The following is a 22,548-nucleotide window of genomic DNA, read 5'->3' as shown; positions in this document are numbered from 1 at the left end:
GCTCCTCCTATTCCTCTGCCTCTCTGATGTCTGCCTCTAGAGGCTCTAGAGTCCGCACATCACTCCCAGATGGCCCTGGCCCCATTTCTGCCTCCGTTGCAGAGCCCTCATCCGGGCCTTCCCCAGCCTCCAGGATTGTCCCATTGTCCTCCCCAGCCTCCTCACTGTCCGACTCCGCTGCCAGCTCCATGGGCTGCTGGCGGACAACAACACTTCCCAGCTTCTCTCTGTCAGAGTTTTCACTGTCTTCTTTGCCCTGTACCTGAATATTTGGCTTCCCCCGGTTTCCACCGATCTCGGCCTCACGTCTGACGGGCTCTGCTCTCTTTCAGTACGGCCGAGAAACGGAGCAGCTGAGCAAACTCAGCCGCAGCGAAGGCAGGCAGAACCTCTTCTCCTTTGATCCAGAAGTCCAGGTAATCCTCCTGGGGGTGGATGGAGGTGCTTGGCTGAGGGGAAAAGCATGGCTGACAGGTAGGTAGGTAGGTAGGAAGGAAGGGGGGAAGGGAGGAAGGAAGGAGAAGCAGAAGCAAAGAGGGAGGGAGGGAGGAAGGAAAGAAAAGGAAAGAAAGGGAAGGAAGGAAGGAAGGAAGGAAGGAAGGAAGGAAGAAGAAGCAAAAGGAAGGAGGGAGGGAGGAAGGAAAGAAGAAAGGAGAGAGGGAAGGAAGGAAAGAAAGAAGAAGGGAAGGAAGGAGAAGCAGAAGCAAAGAGGGAGGAAGGAAGGAAGATACTTTTGAAATATGTGCCATCTGCCCTTCCTTTCCAAACATGATCATCGCAAAGGCTTTCTTCAACCTCCCTCCACCTGATCCAGATGAGGAAAAACCCCTTCCCCTTTTTCTCTTCTAGAGACTCGATTTCTCCGGACTTGAGGTGGACATCCAACCCTTTGAGGAAAGGGGCCGGCCACGTTTCTTGCTCAACTGCCACACCCTGACCTTCAACCTCCTGGCCCAGCTGAATGACAGCTCCAAGGACCCCCCTTCCAATGTAGGCAGCCGCCCATATATGTTTTTGTTGCTAGAGCCTTCTCCAAATTTTTATTTACTCTCTCCCAGTTTCCTGACCCTTACAACTTGTCATAAGAACATAAGTCACATCCTGCTGGATCAAGTCCCAGATGTTCTCCTAGGGGCCAATCAACAGCATGGGGAAGCCCACCAGTCTCCTAGAAGATGCCCCCTCCCAGGCAGTCCCACTTTTGGCACTTTGATTGACTATATGCCATCATTGTTGACTCTTAACAACCAAACAGATAGATTTTCACCCAGATGATCTGGCCCCAACTTGGTCCTTCAGATCTTCCAATGCACTCATCAGTGTTGCAACTCAGTCCCTCCACCTTGCTGCTAGTCTTCCTTTTCTTTCCTTCTACCTTTCCCAACATAACAGCCTTCTCCACTGAGCTGGGTCTTCACACATCATGTGTCCAAAGTAGAATCATTTGAGTCTGGTCAACCCTGCCTTGGTCTTCTCAGGAGCCTCTTCCAATGCCAAAGTTCAAAGCAAACCATCATTTTCCTTTAAAATCCAACGTTCCCTTCCGTAGAACGTCCAGTTAATGTCAACCTCAGGGTCTTCTTTGTGTTCCCAGGTAGAGCCGTTCTTCCTCAGCCTGGCTCTCTTCGATCTGAAAAACGGTTGCAAGATCTCAGCGGATTTCCACGTGGACTTAAATTCTGGCCCCGTGCGGGAGATGCTGCATGACTCTTCCGATCAGCAACCTGGAAACAGCCCCATCAACAGCCACGGCATGGCTGAATCCAGTTTGCGCTACATGAAGCAGGTGAGAGATTCTGTGGAGTCCACCCGACCGCAGATGGAACAGGAAGGAAGCCTCCAAAGGAAATAGGAACTGGATTAAACCTAACATGGAGCAACCTACTATTTAGTTCTCCGTAGTCAACTTCATGCCAGAGGAAAGTCTTCCAGCAGAACACGAGGTTGAAGCACAGATTTATTCTTGCTCCCCAACGACTGGTCTATGTTTTTGGGGGGGGTGGATGCAGATGCTGAGCTTGTTAGGATAATGGCATCCTATTGCAAAGCCAGGGCAAGGATAGTTGTTACAGTGGATACTTCTACACCTGATTAACCAGCAGGAAGCAGATTGTGAATTACATCTTGGAAACACAAATAATGTCAGTCAGAGTTGAGGGAACTATTTCACAGCTCAACAGCTTTGTCGGTGAGCGCACCCACCTGTCCTTTAAGAGAGAGTTGGTTGAAGTCGGAATTCTCTCTTAAGTAAGGACAGGCCCACGTGGTTTAAAATATTTTTGGTGTAGGCCTAAGCTTCTAGCTGAGACTCAGACATTGTCTTGTCTTTAGGGGCTTTGTAGGGTCTGATGCTCTGCTTCTCTTTTGACACAAAGGGGGTCTTCTCTGTGACCAACCCACACCCGGAAATTTTTCTCGTTGCCCGGGTGGAGAAGGTGCTTCAAGGAAGCATCGCCCACAGCGTGGAGCCGTACGTCAAGAATTCAGATCCTGCAAAGGTACATTTGATTTCATGGGATGGATTCACCGTGCTTTGGGATGAGAAAGAAGGCAATGAATGTCTTAAGGCGCGACCTCCCATCTCATAAAGCTCCTCCAGTTTATGTTACATCATGAAACATTCTGCTGAGTGGTTGAGCACATAAGAGGCACTAATAGTTGGCTGGATTCTGAGGTTGTACCCATCTATGGTTTACAAATCAGAGTGATTGAGCTGACGTACCCAGATCACACAAGCCATATCTCAATGCAGTGTGTGAATGCATGTTATGAATGTGCCACCTAAATAATGTGACTCCTAGGTCAAGTTATGAAGAGATTGAGAGTTGAACATGGACAAGGCATGTAGCATCTCTTGTATTGGGGATAGAGAGGGGGGCGGGGGGCAGAATTTATTTACTGAGCTTCATATGCCACCTTTGGCCCATGTGTACTCTTCCTGAATAGTCAAGGATGATGGTGAACAATTGCAGATGTTTCAGATGTTTTTGATGCTCACTTAGAGCATTTATGGACTTACCCTGGTGGGGGAACCTCACTTCCCCCTTTCTCAGAACTTGCCTTACCTGACTTCTCTGAGATTGGCTGCTCCGCCTGCCCTTCGTGCCCCCACTCCTGCATCTCTTTCATCTTCCAGCTTCAACCAGCTGTGCACATCTGCTCTTCTTTCCTTCCTCCACAGACAGCACAGAAGGTCCACAAGTTGGCGAAGGTGGTGTGCAGCCGTCTTGGACGGTACCGGATGCCCTTTGCTTGGGCAGTCAGGTGAGGCTGCCTCTTGTGCTGAGGCCAATGCCAACATGTCACCCTTCCCATGAGTGGAAGAGGCCAGGAGCCAAGCCGCTTGCCCACAGCTACCAGGACTACCTGCCATCTGAAGATGGCATTTGAAGGTTCTTCATGGGGGGGAGACCTTCTATTTTGACTTTGTTCTTCCAGGAGTCTGTTTCTTCTACTCTTCCTCAGAAAGACATTTCCTGGTTGAAAACTCCATCCCTGGAAGTTTGCTGGCCTTTAGGAGGCCACAGCCCGTAAGGCTTCCTTTGCCATCCAGATACATCTCCAGATACAAGGTTGGGAGAAATAGCCCTGAACAATGCTGGAGAAATATTTTCTCTGTGACTGGTATTTGATAAACCAACTTTCTTTGGTCAGCACATCTAAAGACACACAAGAAGACTCCCCAGGAAACATCTCTCCCTTTTTAGTTTTATGTTCTCTGGAAAGTTGAATGCACATTCATCTTGAGATTGTCCATGACTTTGATTCATCTTTGATTCATTTTGTCAGGGCAGTTGTATGAAAAATGCCACTCCTTGGCCTGCATCTCCTTCAAACTTGGTTTGATCTCTTGACTTGAACTGTTAAAATGAAAGAACCTAGCTAAGAAGGGTGGAAGGTGGCATATATATAAAGAGCACCAAGCCACTTTGTACCAACCAACTCTTTGCATTCTGTTTCCTGGTTGTGTTTCAGGACCTGCTTCCTGGCCAAAACTCCTGGAGCTCCATAAATTCTAATGTTGGATATTTACCTGGCAGGCTGTGAGGTTTCCATGAGCAGGTGGGAATGTTGCTCAAATGTCCACCCTTTTCTCTTTCCAGGTCTGTCTTCAAAGACTCCCAAGGCACCTTGGACCTGGATGGGAAGTTCTCTCCCCTCTATAAGCAAGAGAGCAGCAAACTCTCCACAGAGGACCTCCTGAAGTTCTTGGCTGAATATAAGAAGTAAGGCTGCTAGGAGAGAGGTGTTCTTCTGCCCAACGGGGTCCGAAGAGAAACTTTGGGCTGCAGAAAGTGTAGAGAAAATAGATGTCCCAGATTTTTTCATCCCAGCATTGTTAAGTTGGGCTACCTGCTTGGTCTTCTGAGTTGTTCTTTGTTTCCTGTGCAGACCAGAGAAGACAAAACTGCAAGTGATACCTGGCCAACTGAATGTGACGTTGGAGTGCGTCCCCTTGGAGCTCTCAAGTAAGGAGAGAGGAGAAAGGTGGTGGAACATGAGACTATTATTTTCTGGCATTCATCAACTTGAGTTTCCCTTGTCTAACCTTGTTTCTGAGCTGTTGGTTGGTTGGTTGGTTGGTTGCTCTGAAAGACAGAGAAAGGTACCAAATCACCCATCACTTTGGCCTTAACCATAGTTGTGAACAAAAATTATGGTTTGAAATAAAATTCACATTGCCTATTCTGGAGATGGGACAGATGTCAGTCTCCTTCAGGCTATCAAACCAATATACAGATAGTCCTCAAGTTATGATCACAATTGTGTCCAGAACTCCTGTCGCTAAGTGATGCAGTTATTAAGGGAGTGGTGTCATAGTTTACAACCTTGATGCCCCAGTTGTTAAGACAACCCAACTTCTCCCATTGGCTTTGCCTGTCCAAAGAGGGAGCACCGTCACCATGTGCTGCCTCTGGCTCTTGTCCTCTGCCAGACTGCGTCACGGCGGCTTTCATCCCCATCAAGCCCTTTGAGGGACAGGAGCGGCGTGACGGTGTGGCTCTTGAGGTCGATGAATTTGTGCCCGAGGTAGCCAAGTACTGCTGCCCGTTCACCACCTACAGAAACCGGCTCTACGTCTACCCTTTGCATCTGAAGTACGATGGCCAGAAGACCTTCGCCAAGGTGAGTAAGGAGACCTCACCTGACAGAGACGCAAAGGAGGGCGAGGAGAGCTTCCTTCTGGCAAAAATGGAGGCCTGAATGTTCCCTTGTGCCCATTGTGGGTTACTCTTCCAGGCAAGGAACATCGCCATCCGGGTGGAGTTCAAGGACTCTGACGAAGGAGACACCAAAGCCTTAAAGGTACTCCAGAGCCCTGTCTAAGGAAGAGGTTGTCTCACAAGATGATCCTGCTCTTCTAGCCTCTTGTGCCTTCTGATGGCCTATGTTCTGGGATACCCTTCTCCTCATGCTGCCACCTGGTGTTCATTCCATCTCCAGAACTTCCCTGTCCTTTATGCTCCAACCTCTGGACCAGATGAGTGATCTCCTTCCCCTTGGAAGGTCCTGTCCACCTGCCATTGATCTCTAGTCAGGGCGATCAGTGGGCTTCTTGAGTTTTGCATGTGCTTGGCACAGAGGGGGCTTAGATCTTTGTCAAGAGGCCCAATTGGGTCTCCATTCCATATGAATGAAGACAGAAGGTCCATCAGCTGGTCCAGAGTTCCCACTAGAGGGAGCTAGTTGACCCCAGTTGGAGCTCTTCAACCTTAGACCTGGCCAGCCTGGATCTTTTCCACCAACATCTGGCAGTGGGATTTGGTGTGACAAGATCTCCCCTTCTTGGGGCCCAATTCTGATAAGGCTGAACTGAGCAGGGTTGCAGAGGAAGTGAGGGAAGGACTTTTGATGGTCCAAGGAGTTAATCATGCCTTTTGAATCTTCCTCTCAACCTCACTTGTTACATCTTTGCAGTGCTTCTACGGCAAACCCGGAGGGCCTCTGTTCACCTCGCACGCCTACGCTTGTGTCTTGCACCACAATCAGAGCCCCGAGTTTTACGATGAGGTGAGAAAAAAAAAATAACCAGCAGAGAAGGAGCTGGTGGATTCTCTTGAGGTTTCAAGGAAATAAGGAGAGAATAGATTATTTTCTATGTATAGAACTTAGGATCCTCCTTTGATTTTTTGATCCAAGTTTTTCAAACTTGGCGACTTTAAGACGGGTGGACTTCGGCTCCCAGAATTCCCCAGCTGGACAAGACAAAATGTTGATCCTCTTTTAAAAAATGAAATCATGCGAGAATTCAGCCTCCCTTCTCCTCCTGTTGCGTAGATCAAAATCCAGCTTCCGATCCATCTTCATCAGAAGCACCACTTGCTGTTCACCTTCTATCACATCAGCTGCGAAATCAACACAAAGGGGACGGCGAAGAAACAGGACACCGTGGAGACCACAGGTACCTAAAGCCCCTCCTTCCCCAGGGTTCTGGACTTGCCCAACTGCCTGGGTTCCTAAATGAATGATCATTTAGGGCAGTGTTTCTCAACCTTGGAAGCTTGAAGATGGGTGGACTTCAACTCCCAGAATCCCCCAGCCAGCAGCGCTGGCTGGGGGATTCTGGGAGTTGAAGTCCACCCATCTTCAAGCTTCCAAGGTTGAGAAACACTGATTTAGGGCACATCTATGAATTATCCTCTGGGGTTCTAACTCAAGATTGCAGGATCCAATCTGGGTCAGTCAGCGGGACCAGCGGTTTAGTCTTCTGATCTTTCGGACTCGTGCTGGAGCTCATCCTTAGGGAACCTCTCTCTGCTGGAATGTTCCAGAAGTTTCCTGAGGATGGGCTCCAGCACGAGTCCAAAAGCTCAGAAGACTAAACTTCAGGTCCCGCTGACTGACCCAGATTGGCTCCTGCAACATTATTATCCTGGGACACGTTGATTGGCCTTCGTTCGTAACTTAAGATTCTTGCAGACTCAGCTGGGCATATGAGCTGCAGGTGCCACCTAAACCTTCTGCGGCTCTTCAGACCAACCTTGGCTGATCCACCGTGTCTCTTCTGTCCCCACAGTTGGCTTTTCCTGGCTTCCTTTGCTGAAAGACGGGCTGATTATCACCTCTGAGCAGCAGCTCCCAGTCTCGGCCAACTTGCCAGCCGGCTACCTGAGCGCCGGAGATACCGAGGCACGAAAGGTGAGGGGATTCTGAGGTGGGTTTCTCATAAGAAGGACAATCCATGCATGGTTTGGGTAATACATTTTTCAGACAGAGTGCGGAGAAAATCGACAGAGGCAGGCAGGTGTTTCAGAGTTTCTTAGCCAAGTTTCCAGCCCCTGCCCCATTGGCACATTATCAAGGAGTATAACTGCCCCTCCTGTTGCAAATGCCCATGTGGCCATGCCTTTTCTCAGTTCCTGGAAAACTGGGTTTGTGTAAACAAGTTGTGCTTTGCAAAACCCACAAAGACCCGGCCAGCTTTCTTGGTGTTGTTCTGATGGCTTCTTGGTTGCAGAATTGGAGGAACTGGGATTTTTCTATACTTAGAAATACTTTTCTCGGTTGTTCTTAGTATTGAAATTTTTATATGTTTGTTTTTGGTTGTTTGTATTTTTTGTTTTGGGTGTGTGTTTTTCTTGCTTTTTTGTGTGTGTGTTATGTTTCTTCTTGTGCTGTGTATTTTAATCTTTGGAAATTTAATAAATAATATTATTTTTTTTTTAAAAAGAAATACTTTTCTCTCCATGTAAGACAGAAACGTTTTCTCTCTCTTGCGTGGGCCCATTTCTGGGGTCAACTTAAATGGCTCTTTTCATCGCCGGTTGGGTCAAACTGCCTGGTCTAGTTTAGGGCAAACCCCCAAGCTTCAAAAATGTCTCTTTTCTTCTTCCGGATCTCCAGCCAAATAGCGACATCAAGTGGGTGGATGGAGCCAAGGCCCTCTTCAAGCTGAAGCTGCACTTGGAGTCCACCATATATACGCAGGTACGTTACACGTCCCCTCTCCTAAGGAGGTCCATCTGAAGAAGAGCCTTCCGTGGTGGCTCCTCCTCATCCCCAAGGAGATAAGACTGTCCCCCACTTTCACCCTCTTTTCCTAGGCCCAGAAGACCTGGTTCTGCCAAAGGGCCTCTAGACCCCCAGAGTGGGCTGGAGACCATCAAGTGGCTCCTTTGACTGTTGTCACCAAGGGGGTGGAAGGTTATTGCTGTTCTATTGTTTTTGCATTGGGCTTTTATCCTTGCAAGTCACCTGGGGTCATTGAGAATAAGTTGGGAACCATATACATTTTCTTAAATAAACAAACACGGATGGACGTCCGGCCTTCAGAGGGGCCCTTTTGCAACCCCCATAAAAATAAGTCTTTAAAACAGGGCAGCCATGACTCTCCCCATCACCCCAAACTGGTTCCTTACAAAAACTCCTCCCACTGAGGATCTCTCAGATTTCAATAAACTCAGACGAGGCACGATTAGATTAGATTAGATTAGATTAGATTAGATTAGATTAGATTAGATTAGATTAGATTAACAGAGTTGGAAGGGACCTTGTAGGTCCCCCCCACCCAAACAGGAGACCCTACACCATTTCTGACAAATGGCAGTTCAATCTCTTCTTGAAAGTCTCAAGTGATGAAGCTCCCACCACTTCCGAAGGCAACTTCTGTTCCATCCGTTGATTGTTCTCACTGCCAGAAAATTTCTCCTTATTTCCAGGCTGAATCTCTCCCTGATCAGTTTCCATCCATTATTCCTTGTCTGGCCTTCGGGTGCCTTGGAAAATAGCTTGACCCTCTCCTCTCTGTGGCAGCCCCTCAAATATCGGAAGACTGCTATCCTGTCTCCCCTGGTCCTTCTCTTCACTAGACCAGCCATGCCCAGTTCCTGCAACCGTTCATCGTATGTTTTAGCTTCCAATCCCCTCATCATCCTGGTTGCTCTTTCTAGAATCTCAACATTTTTTTTTCATAGTATGGTGACCAAAATTGGATGCAGTACTCTAGGTGTGGTCTTACTAAGGTTTTATAGAGTGGTAGTAGTACCTCCCTTGATCTTGATTGTTAATGCAATTTAGGATTGCGTTGGCTTTTTTTGCTGCCGCCGCACACGGCTGACTCACGAGTGGAAACAGCTCACTCTGTTCTTAAGGACTGCTGAATTTTGTTGTTCTGTCATTTCAGGATCGTCACTTGCATAAATTCTTCCAGTATTGCCAGACGATTCAGGGTGGTGCCAAAGGAGTGCCAGGAGAACTTGTGAAATATCTGAAGGTGAGCTGAGTCTGGAGAACCGGTGGGGGGGAGGGGGGGAATCTTTTGGAGAGAACGCAAATGCGGTCATCTTTATGGAAAGAAGGACCAAGGAAAGATCACCATACCTTCTTCTTTGCACCCTCTTGAAGTCTAACCACCTATCTTGGTTTCAGTGTTTGCACGCCATGGAGATCCAGGTCATGATACAGTTTTTGCCAGTGATTCTTACACAACTCTTCCGAGTCCTCACCAGCCACCCAGAAGAGGAAGAGGTGGCCATCAACAGTACTATGTGAGTTTGGGCCACAGACAAGCGACCTGTTCCAGGTTGACTTCCTCTCTGCCTTGGGAATATTTTCAGTACACCAGCAAACTAATGCAGCACAGTGGCATAACCAGGTCAGTTACAGAAGCTAACACGCCTGGTGAGCTCAGAGTAACAGGATAACAGAGTTGGAAGGGACCTTGGAGGTCTTCTAGTCCAACTGTCTACTCAAGCAGGAGGGCTTTTCAGATGCAAAAGAAGGAGAGGAAGAATGAAGAATGTAGGAAGAGATGGAGAAAGGAAGAGAAGGGGAGAAGAGGAAAGGTTGTGGTAAAATAAAGGAGGGTAAATGGTAAAGGAGCAGCCCCAAACAACTAAAAATGAAAGTTAAAAGATAAGATGAATGGAAAATGATGGATAAAAGATTGTACATTTAAATATGTTTATGAGAAATAAAAATAAAAACCTTTGGGGGGGAAAAAAGCCACTTTTTTTCAGTACAGTCGTAACTTTGTGTGATTCCATCATGACCAGGCCAGGTGGCTACTCTTGAGTGAAGCAACTCAAGATGGGCAGGAGGAAACGGGTGACATTCCCAACTGAGCATCCTTCCATGTCCACCAAGCCAGTCGACCCCTGATAGGAAAGCAAGTTGCTATCCTAGAAATGGGATTACTCTTCAGTGTATCAACGACATGTGTTCTCTCACTGTCCTTCTTTTCCACCCCTTCCTGCAGGGTTCTTCTCTACATCGTGTCCAGATGCCATGAGGAGAATCTTGACCACTATTTGCGGACATTCATCAAGGTGAGTTGGAGAAAGGTCTCCATTCTAGGTCATAGGCTCTGGATCCAGGGAGTCCAACATCAATAGCACTGAATGTCTCTTCTCCGCCCAGTTCTGCTTTCAGCCTGAGAAGCCCAGAGGGCCCCAGGCTAAGATGACGCACGAAATCTTGGCAGGAGCCATATCAACAATCCTCAAGCAGTCCGCAGATTTCTTGGCCATCAATAAGATGCTGAAGGTGAGACCAAATATGGAAAGTCAAGTCCTTTGAGGCCACCTCTCCTTGCAGAGTTTGAAGCCCATCAAGCCAAGGGTGTTGAGAAAGGCTACACACTGCTTGTTGGGTGGCCTTCTCCACACCGTGGTTTCTTCTGTAAGGTGGGAACAGGTGGAGACTTTGTCCTGGCTGGGACACATCTCTCTCCTCCTTCCTCTTGCTTGCAGTATTCGTGGTTTTTCTTTGAAATTCTGGTGAAGTCCATGGCTCTTTATCTTCTGGATGAGAACAAGATTAAGGTAAGGATGGAAGCACACCCTGGGGAAGCTTTTACAGACAAGCCATGTGGATCTTGTGGGAATGCAAGGAGCTTGAGCCGGACTTCACACCTCGTCCTTTCAGCTTCCCAGGCCACAGAGGTTTCCAGAGTCCTACGGTCATGCACTGCATTCTTTGCTGCTCTCCATCATTCCACACGTGAACATTCGCTACAGCGAAATCCCAGAAGAGTCAAGGAATGTCAACTTCTCCTTGGCCAACTTCTTGAAGGTTGGTGTAGACTTTGGCCTCTTTCTCTCCTCTCTTCCCCATCTTTAGTTTACGGGGGGGGGGGAAAGCAAATAAGGCCAAGCATTTCATCCTCTTGGAATGGCTTAGCCTGCTGGCATTGGGAACCACTTCTAGGATTGAAACTCTGTTGATGGGAGCCCCCAAATACCTAAAGGTTACCCCATAAATAGCATTTATACACACCAGAAATGCACTCAGTCAATGGGATGCAAGAGGTTCACTTCAGTGGTGAAATCCAAATTTTTCTACTACTGGTTCTGTGGGCGTGGCTTGGGGGGCGTGGTGTGGCTTGGTGGGTGTGGCTTGGTGGGTGTGGCAGGAGAAGGATACTGCAAAATCTCCATTCCCACTCCAGTCCAGGGGAAGGATACTGCAAAATCCCCATTCCCTCCCCACTCTGGGGCTGGCCAAAGGTGGTATTTGCTGGTTCTCCGAACTGCTCAAAGTTTCCGCTACTGGTTCTCCAGAACCTGTCAGAACCTGCTGGATTTCACCCCTGGTTCACTTTTTATCCTCTTCCACAGCGATGTTTGACCTTCATGGACCGAGGGTTTATCTTCAACCTCATCAACGACTACATTTCTGGGTTCAGTCACAAAGACCCAAAGGTAAAATATGAAGCTTCCTGGAGCCACAGCAGAAGATAGAAAGCCGAATATCCTTATATATCCTCTCTTATATATCCTATTTTATTTCTCCTTCTCCACATCCAGCTCCTGGTGGAATACAAGTTTGAATTTCTGCAGACCATCTGTAACCACGAGCACTACATTCCGCTGAACTTGCCGATGAATTTTGCCAAGCCAAAGTTTCAGCGAACGCAAGGTCTGTTTCAGGGGCTCCGTGATTCATAGGCTATTCCTAACGACCGATTATTTCTCTGTTTCTGGAGCCGATGCCCGAAACAGAGAATCAATCACCCGTTTAAAACTTTCTGAGAAAATCAGCAAAGCCCGCAAATAGAATTTGCAGGATTAAGTAACAGCAAATAGTTTTTATAATTTAGCGTTGGCTTCACTTAAAGCAGAAATGTGCCCGTTGGGCGTGTGACCCCTCCCGCTCCCTCCGCTCCTGGCACGTGATGGCCCGGTGGGCCCATTTTTCTCTCTCCCCAGGCTCCAGAGCCTTTCTAAGAGTCTGGGGAGGGTGAAAACAGCCTTCCCCACCCATATGGAGGCCCTCCGAAGGCTGAAAACAGTCCGTTTGCCAACTTCCGGTAGGACTGGAAGGCCCTTTTTTTGCTCTCCCCAGGCTCCAGAGCCTTTCTAGGAACCTGGGGAGGGCAAAAATGGCCTCCCCCCCCTTCCCGGAGAGGGCCTAGAAAGGCTCTGGAGCCTGAGGAGAGAGAAAAATGGGCCCACCGGGCCATTGCATGCCGGGAGTGGGGGGGGGGTGTCACACGCGCATGCGTGGGGGCAGGGTGCATAGAATTATGGGTGTGGGCATGCGATGGCCAAAAGATTAGCCATCACTGGCCTAGACCATTCCAGACAAATGGTGGTCCATCAATTAGACGTCTTTTCTATGTCTCTGCAAAGGTTTGCTAGATGGAGGGTAGAAATTTGGTATAAATTTGTTTGTTTATGTATCTTGTTCTGTTTACACGTAGTGTAAAATTGGAGGCGGTGACCTTTAACAGCTGTATGCAACGAAATTTCATTTTTAATGTATGCCAATCAGAGTACATTCAAAGGGACAATAAAGTTATTCCTATTCTTCTTCTGAATAAAGCCTGGAAGATGCTTTGAGCCAAATCAAAGGCTCTTAAAATAGGCAAGGATTTGGCCTCAGATATCCATCCAACCGCTTCTTGCAAAGCTTCCCAATCTATGAATCATTCATCAAATCAGCACCCGGGGCTTTGATCTGGATCTGCTTCTGAGACCAGCAGAGGTTAGCAGTTGTTCCATCCGAAAAGGCAAACAGATTTGATTTGGAACATCTGCAAATCTTCTGTTTCTAAAAATGTCCCCATTGACCCTGCAAGATCTCGATCTGTTTACAATAGTTTGGCATCCCCAGAAGCAGAAATTTAGCCTCAGCAGTAAATTATACTTGACCGTCTTGAACAGTTAATATAAATAATCTAGGGCTGCGGCTCTAGGATTTCCAGTATCTTCAGATTTCCTCCAACTCTCTGCCCCCTCCTGCAAACCTCTGTCCTTTCTCAATTCCCTTGACCCCCCCAACCCCCCACCCCAAATTTAGCAGGACCAAATAAATCAGCCAATGGGGTTGGCCAGTTCTCCTGCATCTTCTTCTCTTTGGTGAAGACTCACCGGATGCCCCTGTGATCCTATCAGAAGATTCCTTTCAACCTTTTCCTCCACAGATGTCAACCTTGAGTACAGTCTAAGCGATGAGTATTGCCGTCACCACTTCTTAGTGGGGGTGCTCCTACGAGAGACGTCCGCTGCCCTGAAGGACAACTCTGACGTCCGATACTTGGCCATCAGCATCTTGAAAAGCCTTCTCATCAAACATGCCTTTGATAACAGATACCAGCACAAGGTAGGAGGACTTGAGCCAACGTTGACTTGGGTCGTAGATTGCACTCAAGCATGACTGGCTTGGATTTGCTTGTTGGATAGTTCCCATCACACGCTAAGCCAAAACGAAGCAAACCGCATGATGGTTTAGCTCAGCTGAATTAGTGTGGCCACAGATATGGGTTTGGTTCAAAATGACATGATGGTTATGTAACTTGTCCCTCAACCAATTGTCCAGTGGGTTAGAAGTCATTGTTGTGACCTAGGCTCACTTAGTCATTACAGGACACAATTAATCTCAAACAAAACTATTTTATTATAACAGCTAAGAATTACTTCATTCCCAGCTTAGTCCAAATTAATTGCAAAACAAGTCCTTCAGAATAAGTCCTTCGGGCTTATCACAAACCTTTATCTTCTTTGACACCCTGCCAAAGGCCTTTCTTGGCAAAGCCCCATGACGTTCAGAAACAAGAGACGCCAACTGGAAAACAGATTTAGCAACGTTGCTTTCCTACAAAGAGCCCAAGTGCCATTGCTGCTCTTTTACGCCTTATGGGAGAGGCCAACCGTCTCCTGGCCTTACTCCTGGGTCGTCCTTTTTGCTTAGCTGCTCTTGCCTTCTGGCAGCTCTGCACATGCGTGCACTAGGAACGGGCTCCTCCTGTTCCTCTGCCTCTCTGCTATCCGCCTCTGGAGGCTCCGGAGTCCGTGCATCACTCCCAAATGGCCCCATCTCTGCCTCCGACGCAGAGCCCTCACCCGGGCCTTTCCCAGACTCCAGGACTGACCCATGATCCTCCCCAGCCTCCTCACTGTCCGACTCTGCTACCAGCTCCATGGGCTGCTGGTGGACCACAACAGTCATAGGATGTACATTGATTGATTTTTGCCCATGGATTTGCTGAATGTGGCTGATGAGGAGGACAGCATAACCACGAGGTTTCATGCTCTGGGCCTTCTTTCTGCTCGATAGTTGCTTAGCCAACATCTGGCCTTCCTCTTGGTCAGCTGGAACATCCTCTTCGTTTGATTCTTTAATGCATTTTGGGATCCCTTTTCATGACTACCAGAGTCGGGAGCCGGCTAATACAGATCGGCTGCAGGCCAGGCCAGCTCCCTTGAGGCTCCGCTGTTATCCTGCCATTCTGCACGTATCCGACTCATCATCCGTTGTGGAGCTGAACTTCTGGGAACTTCTTTCACCCCCCTCCTCCCTCTTCCCGGGGTCCATTACATTCCAAAGCCTGGTTTTCCTCTGCTTGAAGGGTTTCTGATGAAATTCCCTTGGCCGAGAGTTGGGGAAGTGCCAGGCAGGACTGAAGCTTTGAAAACCGTGCTTCATTCTTCTCTCTTTTAAGGTGTGCCCTTCTGGAGTGTGCCCTGTTTTCCTTGGTGTTATTTTTGCAGTTATTTGCTGTGCCAAACCAGAAGGGGTTTGATTTTTCTGGCAGAAGAAAAGGACCAGATTTCTCCCTCTTTGGTTTCGGTGCCCCCATTGATTCAAAACTTCCTTTTCCTCTGATCACCTCCTATCTGAGGGGGGAGGAGTTTCACTTCAATCCCCCCCCCCTCTCCTCTCTTGCAGAACCAGCAAGCCAAAATAGCCCAGCTGTATTTACCTCTTGCCGGAATCCTTTTGGAAAATGTCCAGCGGTTGGCCGGCCAGGACAATTTGTATTTGTGCACCCCAATGTCCACCTCTGTGAGTAATTTTGAAGCAGGGACTTGGATCTTTCCAGATGTGGGGCAGGCTCCCCAGCTCAGTTCACACACACACACACACACACACACACACACACAGAGAGAGAGAGAGAGAGAGAGAGAGAGAGAGAGAGAGAGAGACGGAGGGAGGGAGGGAGGGAGAGAGAGAGAGAGAGACGGAGGGAGGGAGGGAGGGAGGGAGAGAGAGAGAGAGAGAGAGAGAGAGAGAGAGAGAGAGAGCCTGCTGGGTGAGAAAACTTTAGAAAAATAATGAGCCTTGGATCATAAAGCTGGAACGCGCCTGTGATGATATGTGATCACACATATTGGGAGACGGGGCCAAGAGACGCGGCCAAGGGAACGGTCAGAGGCCACAGATCCATAATAGGCCGGATAAGAGGCTCAGAAGGAACCGTCTCTCTCAGACTGCAAAGATTCAGCCCAGGTGGCCTCACAATAAAACAGAATTAACTCATCAAGTTGTGATTCCTATCTGGTTTGCCCCATGAGGCCAATAGTACCAGAGAGGTCATCTAGTCTAGTCCAAGGGCCTCCAAACTTGGCAACTTTTAAGACTGGTGTTGCTGGCTGGGGAATTCCAGGAGCTGAAATCCACAAGTCTTAAAAGTTGGCAAGTTTGGAGACTTTTGGTTCTAATCCAATGTTTCTCACGCTAAGGAATTTAAAACTGGGTGGATTTTAACTCCCCAGAGGCCAAGTACTGCAAGATTTTCAGCTTGTCTTGTCTTCTAGTTATCCTCCTGAACTTGACTTTGAGCCAAGTTGCTGAACCCTTTTCTTCGTCTCCTCTGCAGGCCTCCCGCGATGAGTTCCTGTGCAGCTTCGCCTCCCCTTCCAACAGGTCCAGCCTCATTGTGGATAAAGACTCACGTAAGGAATGCTGGGTTTAAACCCCTTCCCCCATTCCCTAACCTTGGCCCATGGGTTAGGGGTGAATAACAGAGTCGGAAGGGACCTTGAAGGTCTTCTAGTCTAGCGGAAGTGTCAGAGTTTGTTGCAACATCAAATCCAGAAAGCACACACAGGCAGACTGATGCAGCAGGATTCATTAACTTCTTTATATACATAATAATACATGAAGATAAATGTACAATACCCATATAGATTCTTCTTCAACGTAGTAGCAGTTACAAGCAAAACGCAAGGCAGGAGAGAACAGTTAGTTTCATTTCAGCAGAGAAGACAAGCCCAGGCTTGTTTCATTTCAGAGCTGAGCACAGAGCTTAATACAAAGAGAGCCTCCTCTATACAGGGCAGTTAAGCTTCTGCACAGACTCAGTTGCCTAAGCCATGCCCAGACTTCTAGCTTAAATTTCTGTTTCTAAACAACCTTCATTGGCTGACCTTGTTACCATGTCTCCATTCAGTCCCCATTGGCTGATCTAGTCCAGTCCATGGACAGTCCATACTCTGACAGGAAGGGATTTGAGTCCGGAAGGAGACCTTACTGGGATTCAGAGCTGGTAGCTCTCAAGGCTGACCCCACTGACCAGTAGGGAGTCCCACAGATTCTCCTTATTGGGGCAGTCCAGAGGTGGGTTTCAGCAGGTTCTGACCAGTTCTGGTGAACCGGTAGTGGAAATTTTGAGTAGTTTGGAGAACCGGTAAATACCACCTCTGGCTGGTCCCGCCCCCATCTATTCTCTGCCTCCCGAGTCCCAGCTGATCAGGAGGAAATTTTGCAGTAACCTTCCCTTGCCATGCCACGCCCACCAGAACTGGTAGTAAAAAAATTTGAAACCCACCACTGGGGGAGTCCCTGTTCCGGGTCAAGGTGTGGCCAGGGACCCCCATCCTGGTGCAACTGGTTGCAAGCCCTTGCCTCTTTTCTTGCAGTTTATGGCGCCGGCTTCCAGAATGGACTTTTCATGAAGAGGGAAGATTCGCGGGGGTCCCTCGCTTCGGAGGGAACGGCCGGCTCCCCCGATCAGCCTTCCTCCGGCGAAAACGTAAAGTCGCTCTTTCAGATTTCCAGAGAGGGAGATTGGGGAACAGAGAGCGCAACTCTACAAGCTCTAGAGCAGTGTTTCTCAACCTTGGAAGCTTGAAGATGGGTGGACTTCAACTCCCAGAATCCCCCAGCCAACAGCGCTGGCTGGGGGATTCTGGGAGTTGAAGTCCACCCATCTTCAAGCTTCCAAGGTTGAGAAACACTGCTCTAGAGAGTCCCATCGCTTGCTGTGCGGCCGAAAACTGGAAGCAAATGTCGGTTTTCTGCCAACACGTCATAAAACACGGTCACATGTCTATAGGATGCCACACATGGCCAGTTGTTGAGCACCCAACTTGTGATCCTTTGACCACAGGGAGGAGGGGCAGCCGTCAGAACTTCAGAATCAGGTCATAAGTACCTTTGGGAGGGTGTCTGTCTTAACTTTGAACGGTCACTAAGCGATCAGTCGTAACTCAAGGACTACCTGAGCTAGTCTGGGGAAAGAATTGGCTGGCCATAATTAAAGGTAGCTTAATAATAGTATTAGATATCTTTATTTAAAGGGTAAAAGGGTAATAAGGGTAAAGATACCTTAATCAGGGTATTAGCTTATTTTCCTGGACCCCCTCCCTTCCTTACTTCTCTTGCCCACTCTCGGTCAACACAGATGCGGAAAAGTTCCACGCGCAGCAGCCTCTCCCATTTTGGGCGGCTGGACCAGTACGAGATCCGCAGCCTGCTTGTCTGCTACCTTTACGTCGTCAAGATGCTGTCTGAAGGTCAACCATCTCCGTTCATGTTTCCTGGGCTGGGGCACCTCGAGGGATGACGAGAGACGTCTTAAAGCAGTTTTCTTTAAATTGCAGATACCTTGTTGTCCTACTGGAACAAAATATCTCCCCAGGAGCTGATGAATGTCTTGGTTCTGCTAGAGTAAGATTACCTGCGCACGTCTACACTTTTTTAAGAGATTGATCACCTGTTGAAACTTCTAGGAAGAAGTCTAGTTTTAGTGGGCCACAGATGTCCAGATTCGCCAGTTTGTGGGATGGCCACAGCTCAAGGGAAGAGATTATTATTATTATTATTATTATTTATTAGATTTCTATACCGCCCTACTCCCGAAGGACTCAGGGCGGTGCACAGCCAAACAATAAAAACACATACAATACAAAATTTAAAAAATAGAATAAAATCAAATTAAATAATTTTGGCCCCGACAAATTTAAAACCCCAAACTTTTAAAACCAATTTAAAATTGAATATATAAATACTAAAAAATATTTAAAATTTTAAAAATCTTTTATAAAAGAGGGGGAAAATTAGGCCAGGCCGGCCTGGTGAAATAGTAAGGTCTTTAAGGCGCGGCGGAAGGTGCGCAGATCCGGGATCCTCCGTATCTCTGGGGGGAGCTCGTTCCAGATAGTAGGTGCCCCCACAGAGAAGGCTCTGCCCCTGGGGGCCGCCAGTCGGCATTGTTTGGCTGACGGCACCCGGAGGAGCCCCTCTCTATGGGAGCGTACCGGCCGGTGGGAGGCTAAGAGATAATATCAGATCAGTGTTTCTCAACCTCGACAAGGTGGATGGACTTCAACTCCCAGAACTCCCCAGCCAGTCACACATGGGAATTCTGGGAACTGAATCCACCCATCTTCAAAGTTGCCAAGTTTGAGAAACACAGATCTAGATGTTTTCGCAATTTTGATTATCTGAATTTCTTTCTCTCTCTCTCTCTCTCGCTGCAGAGTCTGTCTCTTCCACTTCCGATATGTGGGGAAAAGGAACATTGCCAGGTACTGTGGGGAATTTGGGTGGGGGAGGGGGAGAAAGGGGGGTGGGGTGGATATAGCAGCTGGACCTATTTGGCAGTGTTGGCCAATTTATTTATCAAATTTATTTGCTGCCCATCTCATGGTCCAAGCGAATCTGAGTGGCTAAAGATAAAACAAACATTCAACTGTTCTAAACATAAGCATGGATTAAAATTACAAAAAGGGTTTGGAGGGGACGGGGTGTGTGTGTGCCTTCTCTGTTAGGGTACCAACCCCCTCCAGCTACAGCTTCTCCTTCAGGACCCCAGACCTTCAAGGAGCAGCGAGACTGGAGAGGCAGCCCTGCCACCAAATTGCAGGCCACGGGTGGTTCTGCATTTAGGAGTGGTACAGTGGCCCCCAGCGTGGTTTGGGGTGCATTTGGACCGATGCATGGGGGACTGAGCTCTGAATCTCTCGGCTGCAGGGTCCAGGATGGGTGGCTCTCCAAACACGCAAGCATTGACCGGAAATCCCAAACGATGCCCGTCCTCCGTAGCCGAGCGAGCACCATGCAAGCCCGGCTTCAGCACCTGAGCAGCCTGGACAGCTCTTTCACGCTGAATCACAGTAGGTGGCCAGCAGAAGGCCGGGAGAAGGTGGCCTCCATGGATTGTCTTCTGCTCTTGCAGACAGGAGCTCAAGGCCGATCGAGCAGGGATGGCCTGGGGGTTTGCAGGCCCTGAACGAGCTCTGCCTGGCCGTCCCTTCCTTGTCAATCAGAGGAGGGTGAGAGAGCTCAGTCTCGGCTTTCTAATCTCAGGTGCCGGCACATCGGAGGCAGACATTGTCCATCAGGCCTTGCTGGAAGGCAACCTGACCACGGAAGTGACCTTGACGGTGCTGGACACCATCGCCTTCTTCACCCAGTGCTTCAAGGTCCGTCTCCGTTGAAGTTCCTCCTTGTAAGAGCGGAGCTTGGATGCTTCTGGACTCTCGGCTGGCCGAGCCTTCAGCTTTGAATTTTCTTTTGACCCACCTTTGTGACCTTCATTTGAATTTTCCCTCCTATTTCTGAGGTCTTAGTCCTTGTTTAGCGACTGCCTCATTTAACAACCATTTGCAGTTACTTTGGTTAAAAGTATAACCTTGCGAGCAGGGGTGAAATTTACTTACCTTCCCTACCGGTTCGGAAGTGTGCGCGCCATCGTCACGTCCGATTTTTGACTCTCTGCACATGCGCAGAGGGTCAAAAATTGATTACTTCCTAGTTAAAACCAGGAAGTAACGATGTCCGGGTGGGTGGGCGGAGCCTTGCACTCCCACCGCTACCAATTCACCAAACCACGCTCTGCCACCACTGCCGGTTTCCGCGAGCCGGACAAAACCAGCAGGATTTCACCACTGCTTGCAAGCCATCCTTGCATTTATGATGTTTGTTGGTCTGAGAGCTGTAGTCAGACCGTAAGGCCTGCCACAGTTTAACGACCGAGTTGCCGGTCCCAATTGTCACTCAACGAGGACTACCTATCCCAAACGTTCTTCAATTGTTTGGGGTTGCTTGGATGGGGCCATTCCAGCTTTGCAGTTTGCCCACCATTAAAAAAAAAAAAACCCAGCAAATTATCTTGTCTCTTGAGCCCCTTTGGGGATTTCCAAGCCAAAGTTCACCTAGATCTATTTCTCCCTAGAACCAGCTTTCAAACAACGACGGACATAACCCGCTGATGAAAAAGGTGTTTGATGTCCACCTGGCCTTCCTCAAGAACGGGCAGTCGGAGGCGGCCCTGAAACACGTTTTCGCCTCTCTGAGAGCTTTTATCAACAAGGTGAGCAAATTCGAGAGGCGGAATAACTCAAGAGTCACTCATGGCTGCCCCATTCATCCTGCTCGGATCAAAATAAATCACTTCCCCAATTCTAGGGAAAGAACCAAGAGGCACCTGTTTCCTCTTTATGGTCAGGTTTATTTATTCATTTTTAAAATATATATATATATGTCCTGGATTTTTACCAAGCATATCGGAGGGTAGGAAAAAGGGGCAGGAAGTCTCCAAGCACCCCGACAAAGACGCTTCGTTCCGCTCTATTAACAGCGATAGCAAAATATTTATTTTGGGCCTGGCTTCGTAAGATACTGTTCTGTATACTGTGCAGAAAACTAATTTCAACCGAGCTGATTGTGCTTGGTCTCTCTGTCCCGCCTGCAGGGTCTTTTCTGTGCTTTCACTGGGGGTTTGGGGGGGGTCCTTCTACCCCAGGGAGCAGAACAGGAGAAGAGTCAAATAGCTCCATTCTGAGATTGCAAAATCCTGGTTTAAATTGTCCTTATCGTCTGTTTTCCCAAAAACAGACTCCCAGATGGTAGTCCTGGACTTACAACAGCTCATTTAATGACCATTCAAAGTTACCATGGCACTGAAAAAAGCGACCGTTATGACCGTTTTTCACACTTACGACCGTTGAAGCATCCCCATGGTCTTCTGATCAAAATTCAGATGCTTGGCAACTGACTCATATTTATGACGGTTGTATCCTGGGGATTGTGTGATGCCCTTTTAGCAAACTCAGTGGGGAAGTCAGATTCTCTTAACAACCGTGTTACCAGGGGTGAAATGTTCCCGGTTTGGCCCAGTTCGGCCAAAATGGTAGCGATGACGGCCGGGGATTCGGAGAACCGGTAGCGATGGCAGCTTGAGGCTCCGCCCACCTGCCCGATCGCCGTTATTTCCTGGTTTTAACCAGGAAGTAACGTGTTTTTTACCCTCTGCGCATGCACAGAAGGGTTTGTGCATGCACAGAGGGTTGGCGCGTGCACATGATGTGCGCACGCATGTGAGCGAAGCGGACGCGTGTGCGTGGCGTGTGCACTTCCAAACGGATAAAGAGGGTAAGTAGATTTCACCCCTGCGTGTTACTAACTTAACAATTGCAGGGATTCACTTAACAACTTTGGCGAGAAAGTTCGTAAAATGGGGCCAAACTCATTTAACAAATCTCTCATTTAGCAACAGGAGTTTTGGCCTCAATTGCGGTTGAAAATCGAGGACTACTAATTCCTCGTGATGCACACCGCAAGGCCGGGCCAGGCCTATGAAAATGCCTCTGTAACGCATTGTAAGCCGCCCTGAGTCTCCAGAGAAGGGCGGCATATAAATCAAATTTAAAATAAAATAAATAAAATAAATGTTCAACTGATTCCCTTCCACAACTTCTGCCCTTTTGCATGTTTACGGCTGGGAGGCTATTAATTAAGCTTGTCAATTTAGTGAAGTCTGACGCTCACGAACGCAGACCAATCTACGTGTCCCAAGATAATATTGCAGGATCCAATCTTGATCGGTCACCAAAAGCTTGGACTTCCAAGATTTTGGACTTGTGTGGGAGCCCATATTCAGGTTACTTCTCTTTAGCCGACTCGGCTGGAGAGAACTTCCCTGAGGATGGGATCCAGCACAAGTCCGGAATTCAGAAGACCAAACCTCTGGTCCAGGTGACCGACCCAGATTGGATCCTGCAAACCTGAAGCTTCTCAGGGTCTCTAGGCCTCATTTTGCATGATGGCAAGAAGATGGTAACTGATGCAGGTCTGAAGATGAGGCCATGAAGGAGAGGT

The 22,548-nt window shown here is 48.3% G+C and overlaps 1 protein-coding gene across 3 annotated transcripts in view; it reads left to right on the top strand.

Annotated features, from left to right (window-relative positions):
• The window catches only part of DOCK11 (dedicator of cytokinesis 11), a 58,036-nt gene that overhangs the window by 15,171 nt on the left and 20,317 nt on the right, over positions 1–22,548 (top strand). For all 3 annotated transcript variants that reach the window (XR_009620652.2, XM_060683947.2, XM_060683948.2), the window contains exons 10-40: positions 333–416; positions 850–990; positions 1,595–1,786; positions 2,376–2,498; positions 3,182–3,264; positions 4,104–4,226; positions 4,393–4,469; positions 4,937–5,127; positions 5,242–5,307; positions 5,920–6,012; positions 6,280–6,403; positions 7,019–7,140; positions 7,846–7,929; positions 9,125–9,214; positions 9,370–9,488; positions 10,199–10,268; positions 10,360–10,485; positions 10,692–10,763; positions 10,867–11,013; positions 11,559–11,642; positions 11,748–11,859; positions 13,367–13,545; positions 15,112–15,228; positions 16,043–16,118; positions 17,085–17,197; positions 17,849–17,960; positions 18,048–18,114; positions 18,927–18,974; positions 19,420–19,562; positions 19,756–19,871; positions 20,624–20,761. Coding sequence is in view for 2 of the 3 variants with exons in the window: in XM_060683947.2 (XP_060539930.2) it covers positions 333–416; positions 850–990; positions 1,595–1,786; positions 2,376–2,498; positions 3,182–3,264; positions 4,104–4,226; positions 4,393–4,469; positions 4,937–5,127; positions 5,242–5,307; positions 5,920–6,012; positions 6,280–6,403; positions 7,019–7,140; positions 7,846–7,929; positions 9,125–9,214; positions 9,370–9,488; positions 10,199–10,268; positions 10,360–10,485; positions 10,692–10,763; positions 10,867–11,013; positions 11,559–11,642; positions 11,748–11,859; positions 13,367–13,545; positions 15,112–15,228; positions 16,043–16,118; positions 17,085–17,197; positions 17,849–17,960; positions 18,048–18,114; positions 18,927–18,974; positions 19,420–19,562; positions 19,756–19,871; positions 20,624–20,761 (3,432 nt within the window). In the remaining variant the exon portion in view is untranslated. The remainder of the gene's footprint in view (positions 1–332; positions 417–849; positions 991–1,594; positions 1,787–2,375; positions 2,499–3,181; positions 3,265–4,103; positions 4,227–4,392; positions 4,470–4,936; positions 5,128–5,241; positions 5,308–5,919; positions 6,013–6,279; positions 6,404–7,018; positions 7,141–7,845; positions 7,930–9,124; positions 9,215–9,369; positions 9,489–10,198; positions 10,269–10,359; positions 10,486–10,691; positions 10,764–10,866; positions 11,014–11,558; positions 11,643–11,747; positions 11,860–13,366; positions 13,546–15,111; positions 15,229–16,042; positions 16,119–17,084; positions 17,198–17,848; positions 17,961–18,047; positions 18,115–18,926; positions 18,975–19,419; positions 19,563–19,755; positions 19,872–20,623; positions 20,762–22,548) is intronic.

Source organism: Pantherophis guttatus, chromosome 12 (genome assembly GCF_059756535.1).
Source record: "Pantherophis guttatus breed Tessera chromosome 12, ASM5975653v1, whole genome shotgun sequence".
NCBI lineage: Eukaryota > Metazoa > Chordata > Lepidosauria > Squamata > Colubridae > Pantherophis > Pantherophis guttatus.
This window is presented reverse-complemented; position numbering and strand designations above follow the sequence as displayed.